The 13,085-nt window shown below is 36.4% G+C and overlaps 3 protein-coding genes across 3 annotated transcripts; all 3 read left to right on the forward strand.

Moving 5' to 3' along the window:
• The first annotated feature begins 93 nt into the window (after positions 1-93).
• Positions 94-3,862, forward strand: selenot1b (selenoprotein T, 1b). The gene is made up of 6 exons (XM_065265080.2): positions 94-274; positions 2,221-2,331; positions 2,517-2,643; positions 2,822-2,909; positions 3,007-3,163; positions 3,251-3,862. The coding sequence occupies exons 1-5, from the start codon at positions 144-146 to the stop codon at positions 3,129-3,131; spliced, it is 582 nt and encodes a 193-aa protein (XP_065121152.1). The 5' UTR covers positions 94-143; the 3' UTR covers positions 3,132-3,163; positions 3,251-3,862.
• Positions 3,863-4,693: 831 nt separating this feature from the next.
• Positions 4,694-9,346, forward strand: tsen34 (TSEN34 tRNA splicing endonuclease subunit). The gene is made up of 5 exons (XM_065265122.2): positions 4,694-5,494; positions 5,894-6,190; positions 7,204-7,345; positions 8,402-8,674; positions 8,775-9,346. Exons 2-5 carry the CDS (start codon positions 5,909-5,911, stop codon positions 8,969-8,971), a joined length of 894 nt encoding a protein of 297 aa, XP_065121194.1. The 5' UTR covers positions 4,694-5,494; positions 5,894-5,908; the 3' UTR covers positions 8,972-9,346.
• A 494-nt stretch (positions 9,347-9,840) lies between these two features.
• Positions 9,841-12,802, forward strand: bcl7bb (BAF chromatin remodeling complex subunit BCL7B b). Its single transcript, XM_065265046.1, has 6 exons — positions 9,841-10,003; positions 10,658-10,733; positions 10,838-10,940; positions 11,165-11,347; positions 11,916-11,995; positions 12,104-12,802. Exons 1-6 carry the CDS (start codon positions 9,912-9,914, stop codon positions 12,173-12,175), a joined length of 606 nt encoding a protein of 201 aa, XP_065121118.1. The 5' UTR covers positions 9,841-9,911; the 3' UTR covers positions 12,176-12,802.
• Positions 12,803-13,085: the final 283 nt, after the last annotated feature.

Below are 13,085 nucleotides of genomic sequence, written 5' to 3' on the forward strand. Positions count from 1 at the left end.
GTTGTTACTAGTATCATTCGCTTGTATAGAACCACTAGGTCTGTCAAGTCCAAAGTATTTTTAAAAAAGGGCTTTTACTTTGAAAGACGAGTTGTGTTTGGAACTTCCGGTTGTAGTCGGGGTTGCCGTTTGGACTTTGCATTATGGAGAAGCGGTGTTTTTCTCTTCTGCTGCTCTGTGTGCTGTCTGTGTTTCATGTCACAGCAGACAACGTCAACGTTAAAAAGATGAAAATGCAGTTTACTGGAATGCCACTTCTAAAGTTTCAGATTTGGTAAGCAAACAGAAAATGCGACCCGAATGCCGTTCCGTTTCCTGTGAATGCGCGTGTCAATGTATGTTGACAGCAACTGTTTTAACTTCTGTTATTGGTTCGATCAGCAGGTGCTCTTGAAAGCATTTAGTGCGGATTTAATCGTCTTTAATGACCTATTGTGCACGAAAACGGAATTGTCTTACCATACAAATAATTGTTTAAAAGTTAGACTATGGTCAACGACAAAACAAGTTTTTCAAAGTAATAAAAAATTATAAATGGATGTCATGCATATTTTTTTGAGTCAGGAACAATGTTTTTAAAAGTTTTTTTTATTGTACAGCATTTGAAATGTACTTTTTCACAATATGTATCCCCATTAAAAAATGTCAGGTGGTTCAACCAATCATTGTCTATTTGCCAAATAAGTTTTAATGTGTCATGCTAAATATTTGACAGTGGCATTTAAAATTATAATTCTGAAAATAGTTTGAAAGTGTAAAACAACTTTACCATAAAACTAACATTTGAGAACTATACAACTATATAAGAACAACCACAATATAACAGTATAATAACAGTTATAGACAACCTTAGCTTGGATGTATTAAAATTTAAAGTTATCAACTAACTTATAAAAATTATATAACTTAATTTTTTATTTTTAGGGGGTTTCATAGCAGTTGCACCCTTTGACTTTCTGGTTGCACCACCTGACATCTGCAATGAATTTACATTAAACAGACTTCTACTTGCATGCTGGTTTAAGCTTTGTCTGTGATATCAAATTCATAAATATACTTTTCAAATACAATTAAATGTGTTTGATAAAATGGCATTTTTCCAGTTTTACATTGGTTATACCACCTGACACAGAAAGTGTACCAGCTTACCATTACATTAAAGTAGCTATTTTTTTAGTATTTGAAAGAAATCTACAAACTATTCACCCATAAAGAGCACATGGGGTCCTCTGGATGAAGTGATATCATGTCATTTACATGTAGGCACTTTTATCCAAAGTGACTTGCAAAGATTAGGAAACAATAAAGCGATTTATCATAGGGAGGCTTGTATCAAGTTTTCACTATTCACAGAGAGAGAGAGAGTTAGTAACCTTTTCATTTTTACCGTTTATACTTGTTAACTTAATAAAAGGCCAGTGATTGCGGTAGTACTACCTTGAAATTTGAGAACATCCAAAATATTTGGAAATATTTTTCAATTATCCTAACAATTACTAATATTTGTAAATTTGTTTATAGGAAAGGTTTTGAACATAAAATTCATTTATTATTTTTTTATAATTTAAACACCACTTTTAACAGCTGTCTTAAACTGCTAATTTGTACAGACATTTGTTCCATCTGCCATTTCTCATTTGTTTTAAGAAACAAAACAAAAATTGTTATTAAAAAAATACTAAGAATGTATTAAAACTAAATAGGTTTTATAGAATAAAGTGTTGTGTGTCATAAATGCATCAAGTTATTTTTATTGTACATAATGACCCCGGACACAAAATATGCATGTCATTGACTCATAGACTACTTTCATGTTTTATCATATTCAAATGTAAGGTACTTTGTGTAATGCCATTGTGTGAGATCTAATAAACGTTTAAAGATCCTTTAAAGATTGTATATTTTTGTCACTTCTTGTGACTACTTTTGATTTAAACAGACACAACTCTGTAATTCACTAAACTACTGAACTACAGACCAGACATTTTTTTTTTTTGCAGGACAAACATAAATTTTTTGATATAGTTATCTCTTGTCTGCAGTTCAAGCCCTTTTATAAATAAGGAAAATGTTTAAGTATTTTGTTTGTGTATCTTTACTGCCTTAGGTTAACCTCTTGTTATTTAGTAACAGTTTTTGGATGGTTTTCTATCAGTTTGTCATATGTAAATGATTAACCTGTTTTATTCAATCACGGGTTGAGTGCCTCTTATGTTTCAGTGTATCCTGAGGATACAGGCGGGTGTTTGAAGAGTACACTCAGGTTCTCAACCAGAGGTACCCAGACATCCGCATCGAGGGAGAAAACTACCTGCCTCAGCCAATATACAGGTGAGCTATCTCGCTTAAAAGATTTGAATGTTCGTTATTAATGAAAATATATTAAAAAACACAGTTATTATCTTTTTTATTTCGTAAATAATTGTTTTGAGACTTTATAATTTAATTTTGTAAAATGTCATTGTTCTTAAGATCTTTCCTGTGATTTTTAGATCTTTTTTATTTCTTTTTTTCAGGCACTTAGCATCCTTCCTGTCTGTCTTCAAGCTTGCAGTAATTGGTTTAATTATCCTGGGTAAAGATCCTTTTGCATTCTTCCATATGGAGCCTCCAGGAATCTGGCTTTGGGCAAAAGAAAATAAGGTTGGAAAAGTGGAACCTTTTGTAGCAAAACACTGGTGTAACCTTTAGTTCATGTCTAAAGCAATTGCATTTAAGACTATAGTCAAAATTCAGGCTTGGATGTCCGTATACGTGGTGTTATTGTCCATGTTTGTGTTATGTTTGATTTAGGTTAGTTTTTTTGTGTTTTTTTTTTAAGATATACGCCTGCATGATGGTGTTCTTCCTCAGCAACATGATTGAAAACCAATGTATGTCTACTGGCGCCTTTGAGATCACACTTAATGGTAAGATATGATGTCATTTTTGTATATTTCTGCTACTGATGGGACCACAAGTACAGGCCTTCCAGCTCCTGCTTAACAGATGTTTGTGTGCTCACAGATGTGCCTGTATGGTCAAAGCTTCAGTCAGGCCACCTGCCCTCCATGCAGCAGCTGGTGCAGATTTTGGAGAATGAGATGAAGTTGAGCGCGCACTTGGACTCTCTTCCCAACAGACGAGCTTAATCCTGCAGTAACTGAGCAGACGGCTGAGGCTTGTGGGTAGCACAATTCATGTAAAAAAAATTGGAGAAAAAATGTGGAGCTTTCTGAATCCTTGCATCACTCTCTCTCTATCTCTACAGGTGTGTAAGATCTTGTTGTGTGAGGTGGCATTAATGAAGGTTTGTACTGAAGGCAGTATGTGTGCTGGTGCAGACTGGATGTCCAGGCCTATCTCACCATTCATTGGGTTTTAACACAGCAGCTCAGCTGTCTTTGGTTTGAAGTATGGAGGAAAATTTTAGCTGCAGTGATTCTGTAGAGACTGATTAATAATTAAGTGGGGCAAATCAGGTTTAAATGCATTGTTTTACCTGTTTTGCGCAGTAGTTTGTATTCATTACTAAAATTTGTTTTCGGTGTATTCCAAATCTGAAAATTAATCCTGTTAATAATGCTTTAAGAACTAACTAGATTTCTGTTTAACCTTTATGTCCATGTCTGTCTCTTTCTTTTCTTTTTTTATCATGTTTAATTGTCTTTCATCGTATTAAACTGTTCATTCCACCCAGTGTTTACCATGAGGTATTTTGCAATATAAATGTGTAAGATCTATACAATTCAAAGTAAAGGTATTCATTTTTCAAATAAATAAATAAATCATACACGGCAAAAATGTACTTTATATATTTTGGATCATTTTTATATTTGTTTATACTTGAGTTTAAAATAAAATGTATAATTTGATGTGTAAATGTGTTGCTGTTTCTTGGTCAAAAGTTGTAAACAAAGATGCTATTTTAGTAATGAGAGAAACGAATCAATTGAACCATTGGTTCGCAAATTGATTCAGCTTTTCGAATGGTTCAAAACACCACATACGCTGGCGACACCTGCTGGTCAAAAGAGTGTAAAATCAACAAGGTCTGTCCAAACATTTTACACTTTTTACAAAATAATAGCAAGACTTTTCTAATAAAAAAAATATGTTTTTAAGAAAAAATATTTATTTAAGTTAATTAAGCCATAATTAAAAGTGTTTTCTGTGTTTTTAGTTGTATTTAGGAGAAACAAATCATTAAAAACATACAACCCTTTTAAATATGCACATGTTTGTCATTAAATATGTCTATAAACAAAAAGTTAGCAAAATGTATAAGTGTTTTTTATGAACTTGCATAATAAAACTGACCCGATCCACTCCCCGTAGTGGTGAATCATCGGATTTTCGAAACAGTTATGACTTAATGAAGCCTCCTTTGCTAAAATCACGTGACTTGGCCGGTTTGAAACACGATCCGAACCACTGATTCGTAACAAAAGATTCGTAAATGTTAGTAATGTTAAATGTTAGCTAGCAATTTTACCTGTGCCACCTTTACCATTGGCACTTTAATCTTGAAAGAATGCATATGATTTAGCAATGCTCGTAGATCTGAATCCATTACTTGAGCATAGTGATGGGAGAAACGAAGCTTTTCGAATCAATTGAACCAATTGCTTCGCAAATTGATTCAGTTTTTCGATGCGTTCGAAACATCATATACGCTGGGGACACCTGCTTGTCAAAATAGTATAAAAGCAGTAAGATCTGTCCAAACGTTTTACACTTTTTACAAAATAATAGCAAGATTGTACTAAAAATGTGTTTTTAAGAAAAATAAATTATTTAAGTTAATTAAAAAATAATTAAAAGTATATTCTGTGTTTTTAGTTTTATTTATGGTAAACAAATCATTACAACGACCTCCCCTTTTAATTATGCACTTGTTTGTCATTAAATCTGTCTATAAACAAAAAGTAGACAAAATGGTAGTGTTATTAGTCAGAAGGATGAATGTTTTATGAACTTTTATAATAAAATTGACCCGAGTTCACCTACACTGGTCATTTGTGATCAACGCCCCCTAGTGGAGAATCGTCGGATTTTCGAAACGTTTCGAAACAGTTATGACGTAATGAAGCCTCGCTAGCTAAAATCGCGTGATTTTGGCCAGTTTGAAATAAGCTCCGAACCACTGATTCAAAACAAAAGATTCGTAAATGTTTCGAAGCCTCATGAAGCGTGCTTCGAAATCGCCCATCATCACTACTTGAGCACTAGAGGGCGCCATAGACGGTCTCTCGGTCTGATTGTCGTCACGTGATTTGAAGTGGCAAGGAAATGTGTACAGCGAAACGCGTGTGCAGCGAAAGTTGTTTTTAGTGTTTACTAATTTAATTTCTGTTTAAAAGCCTTCCATTTTGATACAACACGTGGACATGACTCTCTTTCAGTATGTGTTTGTGAAGAAATGGTAATTTATCGAGCCTCTACAGTGGTCTGACTGCTATCTTCATGCTCTGGTGTGGGATCAGGGAACGTTGCCACCTCCTGTTTCCCCTGTGTAAGAAGGCTTGATACATTTTTCTTGTTTGCATTATTAAATGTATTTTAAAAGAACAACACAGCGAAACCATTCGACACAAACCCAACTGGGAATTCAAAAAGGATGCCATCAGATGCGTAGTTGAATGAACGATATCTGTTTAGATATCTAATAACCTTTTTTGTTTATGATGAGCCAATGGTTTTTAAATGAATAACTGTATGGCTCTTTACTGTCTTCTGCTGTAAAGGAGAGAGGTTGTTGTTTAGTTTCTCAAACACCAGTAGGTAAAGCTTTCACCACACTCACTTAATATGCATTTTTGTCATAATGTGCACATTGTGTTCTTGTGCAAAAGTTTGAATTTGTTACTATTAAATGTCTTAAAGGTTTTAAATTTCTTTCTCAAACATGCAGGTACCCTGGTGAAATATGGAGGATGTAAAGGGGGACATGGATGCTGAGAGTGACAGTGAGCATCAGACGACCGGAGATGATGTGATTGACATCAGTTTCTGTGGCTCCACCCCTCTGTTGTGGAAGGTGTCGGATATAAAGAGGTGCAGAGGTGCAGGTGTGATCGGGGCTCTTGTTGGCTCTCTGGCCCGTCAGCCTCGGCAGAATGTTCGACTGGGGAGACCGCTGGAGCTGATGCAGGAGGAGGCTCTGCTGCTGGAGGAGACGAGCGCTGCTACAGCATCACTGCACACTCAGGTCTTATACACTCTAGTGGGGTCGCACACCGGACACGCAGCTCAGCGCCGCTCTAAAAAAACCCGAACACATTGTTTTCTACGAGTATACGCACAATAGCGCCGACAGGTGGTGCCTATCCGCTGCGCCCAGCTACGACTCAGGAAGTTGCTCAAGTCCCTGTCGCGCCACTCACATAGTTTAACATTAAATAACATCATATTTGTCCCTAATCATTAACGTTTAACATTGGCTGCTAACGCATGATTTGCATTTTGAAGTATACGCTATCTGACTAAGCTCGTGCTATTTAATGTGCACTTCCGGTGTGCAATACCTTCGCGTTGTCCTAGACGTAACGCGGTTCTGAGCGTCCGGTGTGCGACCCCCCCCCCCCCCTTAATGTGCGCTCACACCAGACGCGAATTAAGCGAATGCGCGTAGATGGATGCACTTTTTTTGGACTTGAAGGTCGTGGACCCCGTAAATTCACATTTCATCAACTGAAAGATCTAAAACATTTTCTAAAATATCCGAAAATGTGTTTGTCTGAAAAACGATGGACATATGCACCTCGGACAGCTTGGGGGTGAGTAAATCACGGGTTTAATATAATTTTTGGCCGAACTATCCCTTTAACAAATAATAAAAACAGGTGAGGGTGCTATGGAACTATGAACTGCGCTCTCCACAATGATGAGGAACTATCAGCAAAGGAAATTGATTTCTAGCACTTTACTACTTTAAATATATATAGAGATGAGAAATAAAAACCCGCTTTGTCCAGCTATGATCAGCTGTTAGGCCGAGCTTTCGATGTTGTCATGGAAAGGTTGGTTGTTTTTAGTCACATGACCTGCAATCGCTTGCGACCTCCAGCACTCTGTCTGTAAATAATGCAGGAAAAAAGCGGCCAGAATATCGGACGATGCCGATACACGATAAAACGGCCGGCTGATATATCGGTCCATCACTACTTTAAAGACATTACTGTAGCAGTACTGTGTTAGTGACATGTGTTTTATCTTCATCAGGAATGTGAAGATGAGGAAGTGCATTCACAGGCCGTGAGACAGTATGAAGCAGGACAGGAGAGCAGTTATAAGGAGCAGTGCGCTCTGGCCCTGGAGGATAAGAAGACAGTGCTGAGAAGAATCATGCAAGAGAAGGACCATGGTAAGGAAAAGCTCAAAATGACTCATTGACAAATGTCTTCCTCACATCTGCATATTTATGACATTATGGGAGAGTTCACCCAAAAATGAAAACCAATGCTGCTGTCCTGAGAATAAAATATTGAAGCGTGTTGTTGTTAACGGTCATATTAGCAGAAACTTTAAAAAGAGGACGCTTCTGACCTTGATCGAGGGCGAGAGGTGCACAAACACACAGGAGACAGTGAACGAGTTCAGTCTCCGGTTGTTCCAAATAACTGTAAACTCCTGTCACCACAACGGAAGGCCCGCCTCTCTTCTCGTTTGATTGGACAATGGAAAAATGCCAATGACGTCAGACGTTTTTCGTCTCAGAGCGCTCCTGTTAAAATGCGTGTGGCCGGAGCCGGCCAAAACGCGAGGTTTTTAGTGCAGATTTTAGTTCAGCATAATGCTCACTGCAAATAGAAAATCATTTTAAAAAAGGCAAGTTCTGTGTGATCGGCTCCTTAGGATGTTTATTTTTAACTAAAATGTGACCTCACGTAATTGCGTAATGCCATGGAAGAGTCACGTGTTACATATATGAAACGCACGTTTGCGGACCATTTTAAACAATAAACTGACACAAAGACATTAATTATTATCATTCCACATACAACAACGTCAGAACGGTCCTCTTTCTCCACACTTGTAAACACTGGGGCGTAGTTTCACATACGTCATCTGTGACCTCTTGACATGATGAATTATTATGTGAGGTCGCGCTGGCGCATCACAGGACCGGAGATAGACGAGAAGTTGTGGTTTAAAAGTGCATATTTTTTATTTTTCTTCCATTAAAGTCTATTAAAATGAGAAAAATCCTGGAATATTTTCTTCAAAAAACATAATTTCTTCTCGACTGAACAAAGAAAGACTTCAACATTTTGGATGACATGGTGATGAGTAAATTAGTAACAAGTGTTTACAAATTTCTTTATAAATGACTCGCAACATCAAACAGTCCTTTATTCACGGTGAGAGAGTTGTCTACTGATTGAAGATGTATAATATTTCACTCTTCTTGATCCTATAGGTTCCGATGACTCTGGGAATGCAGTTAAAGATCGTCTTACTGCACTGGACCAAGGTTTTAGTTTTCCACGGTCAGCCATGGCAGTCCAGCTTTGTACTGCTCGCTCCGGCTTCAGTCAGTGTCTGGAGGAACGCAGTTTCCTGTCCACCGATTGGCCGATGCCTAGAGATGAACGCCTGGAAACCAGATTCCATGTATACAGGGATCTGAGAAGTAAAGGCTATTATCTGACCTCCGCAGGGAAGTTTGGAGGAGATTTTTTGGTATATCCTGGTAGGTTGATTACAGTCAGGATTGTGATAAAACAAAGCCATATTAAAATATACATTTTATGTTAAACTGGTTCATAGATGTTTATGTTCTTTTGCCACAGGTGACCCTCTACGCTTTCATGCTCATTTCATTGCGCTGTGTATGCCCATTGATGAACAGATACCGATTTGTGACATTCTAGCTATAGCTCGGCTGGGCTCTAATGTGAAGAAAACAGTGTTGCTTTGCTCTCCTCAGATGGGAAAGGATGAGGGATGTGTGGTGTATTCATCACTGCAGTGGAGCTCTATGGTTTAACTTGACTGAACTTGTTCATTCATTTTGATTGTTGATCAGTGGTGTGGTGCTGTTCAGGCATGTCAAAAAAAAAAAACTCAAACGCGCCTTTATGTGGAATAAAACATTGAGACAACCAAATTCTCTTTATGTACAGGATGAAGTATGCAAGAGGAAGATCTTAATACAATGAATGTTTTAGGAATCTGTTATTTATAACATTTGTTTCCATTGTTTTTCATTGCTTGTTTGTATTTGTTCTGTTTTACCTCCAAAAATGTGTAACTTCCTGGAAGATTACATCACCACTATGATTTTTAAAAATAAGATTAAAAAAACTATAAGTGGTGGTGAAATTGACATCGTGGTAAAGACACCTTGTGTAAACACTATGAATAAAAATTGTGAGTTTACTGTTTAATCCAGTATGTTAATACATAAATGAATGGGAAAAATACATATTCACAGGCTTGTTCGTCTTCTACGGTGCTGCAAAAACCGACAGGCGGAGTGACGTCAAAGTACCGCGAGAGCGATTTGGGAAATCATACGATGTCTATTTTCGTCTCGCTCTCGCGGTAGTTTGATGTCATCCGCCTGTCAGTTCTATCGGCGCCGCATGAAGTCGATCAATCCTCATGTCTTGAGCTTGTAAAACTCAACTGGTAAAATGCAACTGCCATCTGGTGGTTTTGTGAAGGCATTGCAGAAGTGTACCAGCCTTTTATAAATGTTGTACAGCCATGCGATGATTATAAAAAATGTAAATTTTAATATTTGATAACGTCAATAAAAAATATAAAAAACAATTACTAGGAAAGTAAAATAAACGCCGAGAGGCTGGGTTAGTGGCGCGCTGTGAAGTCTCGCGAGACCAGAACGAGCACAGCGCGAGATCAAGTTGCAGACGAAGGAAGGCAAGGAACAGGCAGATCTTGACAAACTAACACAAGCTGTTAAAATGTCGGGCCGATCCGTGCGAGCGGAGACGCGCAGCAGAGCCAAAGATGACATCAAAAAAGTCATGGCGGCAATTGAAAGAGTCCGTAGGTGGTAAGTTGCCTGTTTCACGAGGGAAGTTTCTGTGCTGCTTAGCATTACAAAAATAAACTTCATAGCGGCGGGGAGGATTACGCCAAAGCTTTACGTGACAGACAACTGCGTCAACCAATGAGTTTTAGCGTACACAGGGAATGGGCGTGGCTTGCGTATGTCAATTACGTGGATTAAACAGCCTTTTAAAGATTTCGTTACATTAAATTTCCTTTGCAGAATGTTTGGTTTAAATTATATATACGTAAAAGGCATTATTTAATTATTTTCTTCATGATCCTGACATCATACGCACTTTCATACCAACATGCAAAACAGGTGAGTAAATTTCATTAAAAGGACGTGCCTGCGTCAGATTTTACTTTGAATCATAAGAAAGAATTTTATTGGTTTATTCATTGTGACAATTTTTATAATGTTCAACTTATAAAGGGGGAATTATTAAATAAATCTTATCATAGTAGCATAGTAGTGTCATTCTGCCTGTACTGTAAGTACATTTTTATTATGAATTTACCGTATATCAAATAGTTAATATGCATGTATATGCTAATTACAATTTTACAAAATTCATATGGTAATGAGAATTTGGTAGGAAAATGTCATGGAAATACAATGTAACTTAATTATGTTTTCTCACCTTTCTCCTCTAAGGGAAAAGAAGTGGGTTACAGTGGGAGACACATCTTTACGGATATTTAAATGGGTCCCTGTTACAGAGACTAAAAAGGTTAGTGGGAAAAAGATCAAAAATCATCTTATACAGATATCAAACAAACAAATAAATGTTTATTAAGCTAAATAAATATAGTGTTCATTTTTTTGCATCTCTAGATTTACAAGTCTAAAGGGCCAGGTACTGCAGTGAGGGAATTGAAAGGCTTTCCTACAGATGTAGTGTTGGAAAATGCCCGCTCTGTGCTACTGGATTTTCAAGGTAATACATCACCTATCAGGAGATATTTATGTAAACTTCACGCTTGATATTTCCTCTGTAAACAATTCTAAACATCCCTTATTTAATGTAACGCAACACTGGACTAACCTTCATTACAGTCTTTGCTCTTCACAATATGTGGTTTGAATAGCTACTATAAATCTCACATTTACTCATGAAACTACCCACAAATATATCTTAATTACTTTGATTCTTACAAACAGATGACAACAGTAACCAGAGTTTCCTATCAGATGCCTATCAGTCTAATACAAAAGTGGACAGCAGTGGAAACTCCAGTCCACAGCATGTCAGTGAGGCCGTGAGTCCGTCTCATGCACCTTACTTCCGCACAGAGGACTCCCAACCACCCACCCTAGGACAAGAGACTATGGAGGCTGAGAGAGGTGAAATAAACCATATTCTTCAGTCAAATTTAAAGAAATCCCAATCTTTATTATAACAGTATCATATAATCCATAACATGTCAAGGCTGGTGCAAACACTCATTTCTGTTTATCCTAAGCCAAGCTATGTGTGAGCTGGTGAGTGTTATTGATAAGGCAAAGTATTAAAGCAGAATTGAGTCTTCATGGGCGATAAAGCAAATTTAGATTTGTTGTATACTGCAAGTCTAGTTTGTAATAAGCTTTAGAGTAATTTAAAAACATACTTGTCAATTTATAGGTATATGCCAATACCCTCTCTATAAAAAATCTTGACATGAAGACATGAAACTATTTATTTTCTTTGCATAAAGGATTATTACTTTTATTTTTTGCGTTGCATTTCTTGTTAAACAAGCATATTGCCCCCATTTATTTACAATAAAACATAAACATTTTCAAATATAATCCTGACATATTGTTGCATGTAGTGTTTTACGCAATTCTTCCAAAATCATGTGATTAAGTGCATCATTACTTTGTATTTGAATGTTTTTCTCTGCTTCTCGTGATCAAACCTCATATTTAGAGACATCAACCACCAGCAGTGAAGTCACAGATGAGCCACCGACTCTCATTAAAGAAGATGTGTTGTCTCTATCCGCTCAGGTAACATCCACCAATCTTTATATAAATACATTGGAAATAGCTTGTGCATACTGGAAATTAGAATGAGCTGTTGATTGAATACATTGTTTAACATTATTCCTGTTTCAGGAGGAGGATGATGTTGTTGGAGCCCCACCGCTTAAAAGAGTTTGCACTGAACAAAACTCAGCTATGAGTTAACCTCGCTATGATAAACCATACTGGTCAAAAGTTTCAACAAAGAAGACTAAACTGCACATTGAAAAGACATTTCTACAGCTTTATTTGATCAAGAAACAAGCTCGAATGTTTTGTTGTTGTTTTTATGTCCTTCACAAGATTTTACTCAGATCTTTTTAGGTCTTTTCTAATGAAGATAATGGATTTTGTATTGCACATTGAAAAGAAATTGTAAAAAAAAATGCATGATGTCTAAATATAGAATGAAATTCAGAAGTGGAACACGCATGTAATGCATGAAGTAATGTTCATACATACAACTTATCTTTTCACATATTCAAGATTTCTTTTTAAAGTAATCTGTTTTATGTTTACAGTATCTTCTATTAGTATTTAAAACATTTTTTTGTATTCATACATGGTAATGCATGCAAATTAGGACACATTTTTGTGTAAAACCCAACCTTTATCTTATTTAATCCTCATTCTTTTGTCAGTTTTTACTAAAAGAAAAGAAATGCTTATCTTTTTTTATAAGGAAAGGTCACTTTTGTATAACAAATATGAAGGTCTAGGCTTTCCATAGTCTTTGAGGTATTTTTCAAATAATAAAAAAGACAATAAACAAGATGTGTATGAATCATATAATGTTGCCAGTTATAATTATTTACTCAGGCTTCTTGTGATGGAAATTAAAGTCTTTATTTTACAGAACTTTATTTATATGGATTTATACATCTTATAAGATTTCATTCGGTGTGTACAGCAAAATTTAAAGCTTGAATATTAGTTTTACTTTAATACTTAAAATTGATTTCATCAAGACTGTCTCTTTAATTGGAACAAAAGTGTCGTGTGCACTCTATTGTCTCCATTTAAATTCATTACCGCAATCTCTTTTAATCTGAAACAAGGCATTTGGCCATATAAC

This window comes from Paramisgurnus dabryanus, chromosome 9, assembly GCF_030506205.2.
Source record: "Paramisgurnus dabryanus chromosome 9, PD_genome_1.1, whole genome shotgun sequence".
NCBI classification, from domain to species: Eukaryota; Metazoa; Chordata; class Actinopteri; order Cypriniformes; family Cobitidae; genus Paramisgurnus; species Paramisgurnus dabryanus.

Coding starts and splice junctions, on each gene's coding strand:
- tsen34 (XM_065265122.2), top strand. CDS start 5,909: ATGGAGGATGTAAAGGGGGACATGGATGCTGAGAGTGACAGTGAGCAT. Junction 6,191..7,203: donor CAGCATCACTGCACACTCAG/GTCTTATACACT, acceptor TATCTTCATCAG/GAATGTGAAGATGAGGAAGT. Junction 7,346..8,401: donor CATGCAAGAGAAGGACCATG/GTAAGGAAAAGC, acceptor TTGATCCTATAG/GTTCCGATGACTCTGGGAAT.
- bcl7bb (XM_065265046.1), top strand. CDS start 9,912: ATGTCGGGCCGATCCGTGCGAGCGGAGACGCGCAGCAGAGCCAAAGAT. Junction 10,941..11,164: donor TGTGCTACTGGATTTTCAAG/GTAATACATCAC, acceptor TCTTACAAACAG/ATGACAACAGTAACCAGAGT. Junction 11,348..11,915: donor GACTATGGAGGCTGAGAGAG/GTGAAATAAACC, acceptor CCTCATATTTAG/AGACATCAACCACCAGCAGT.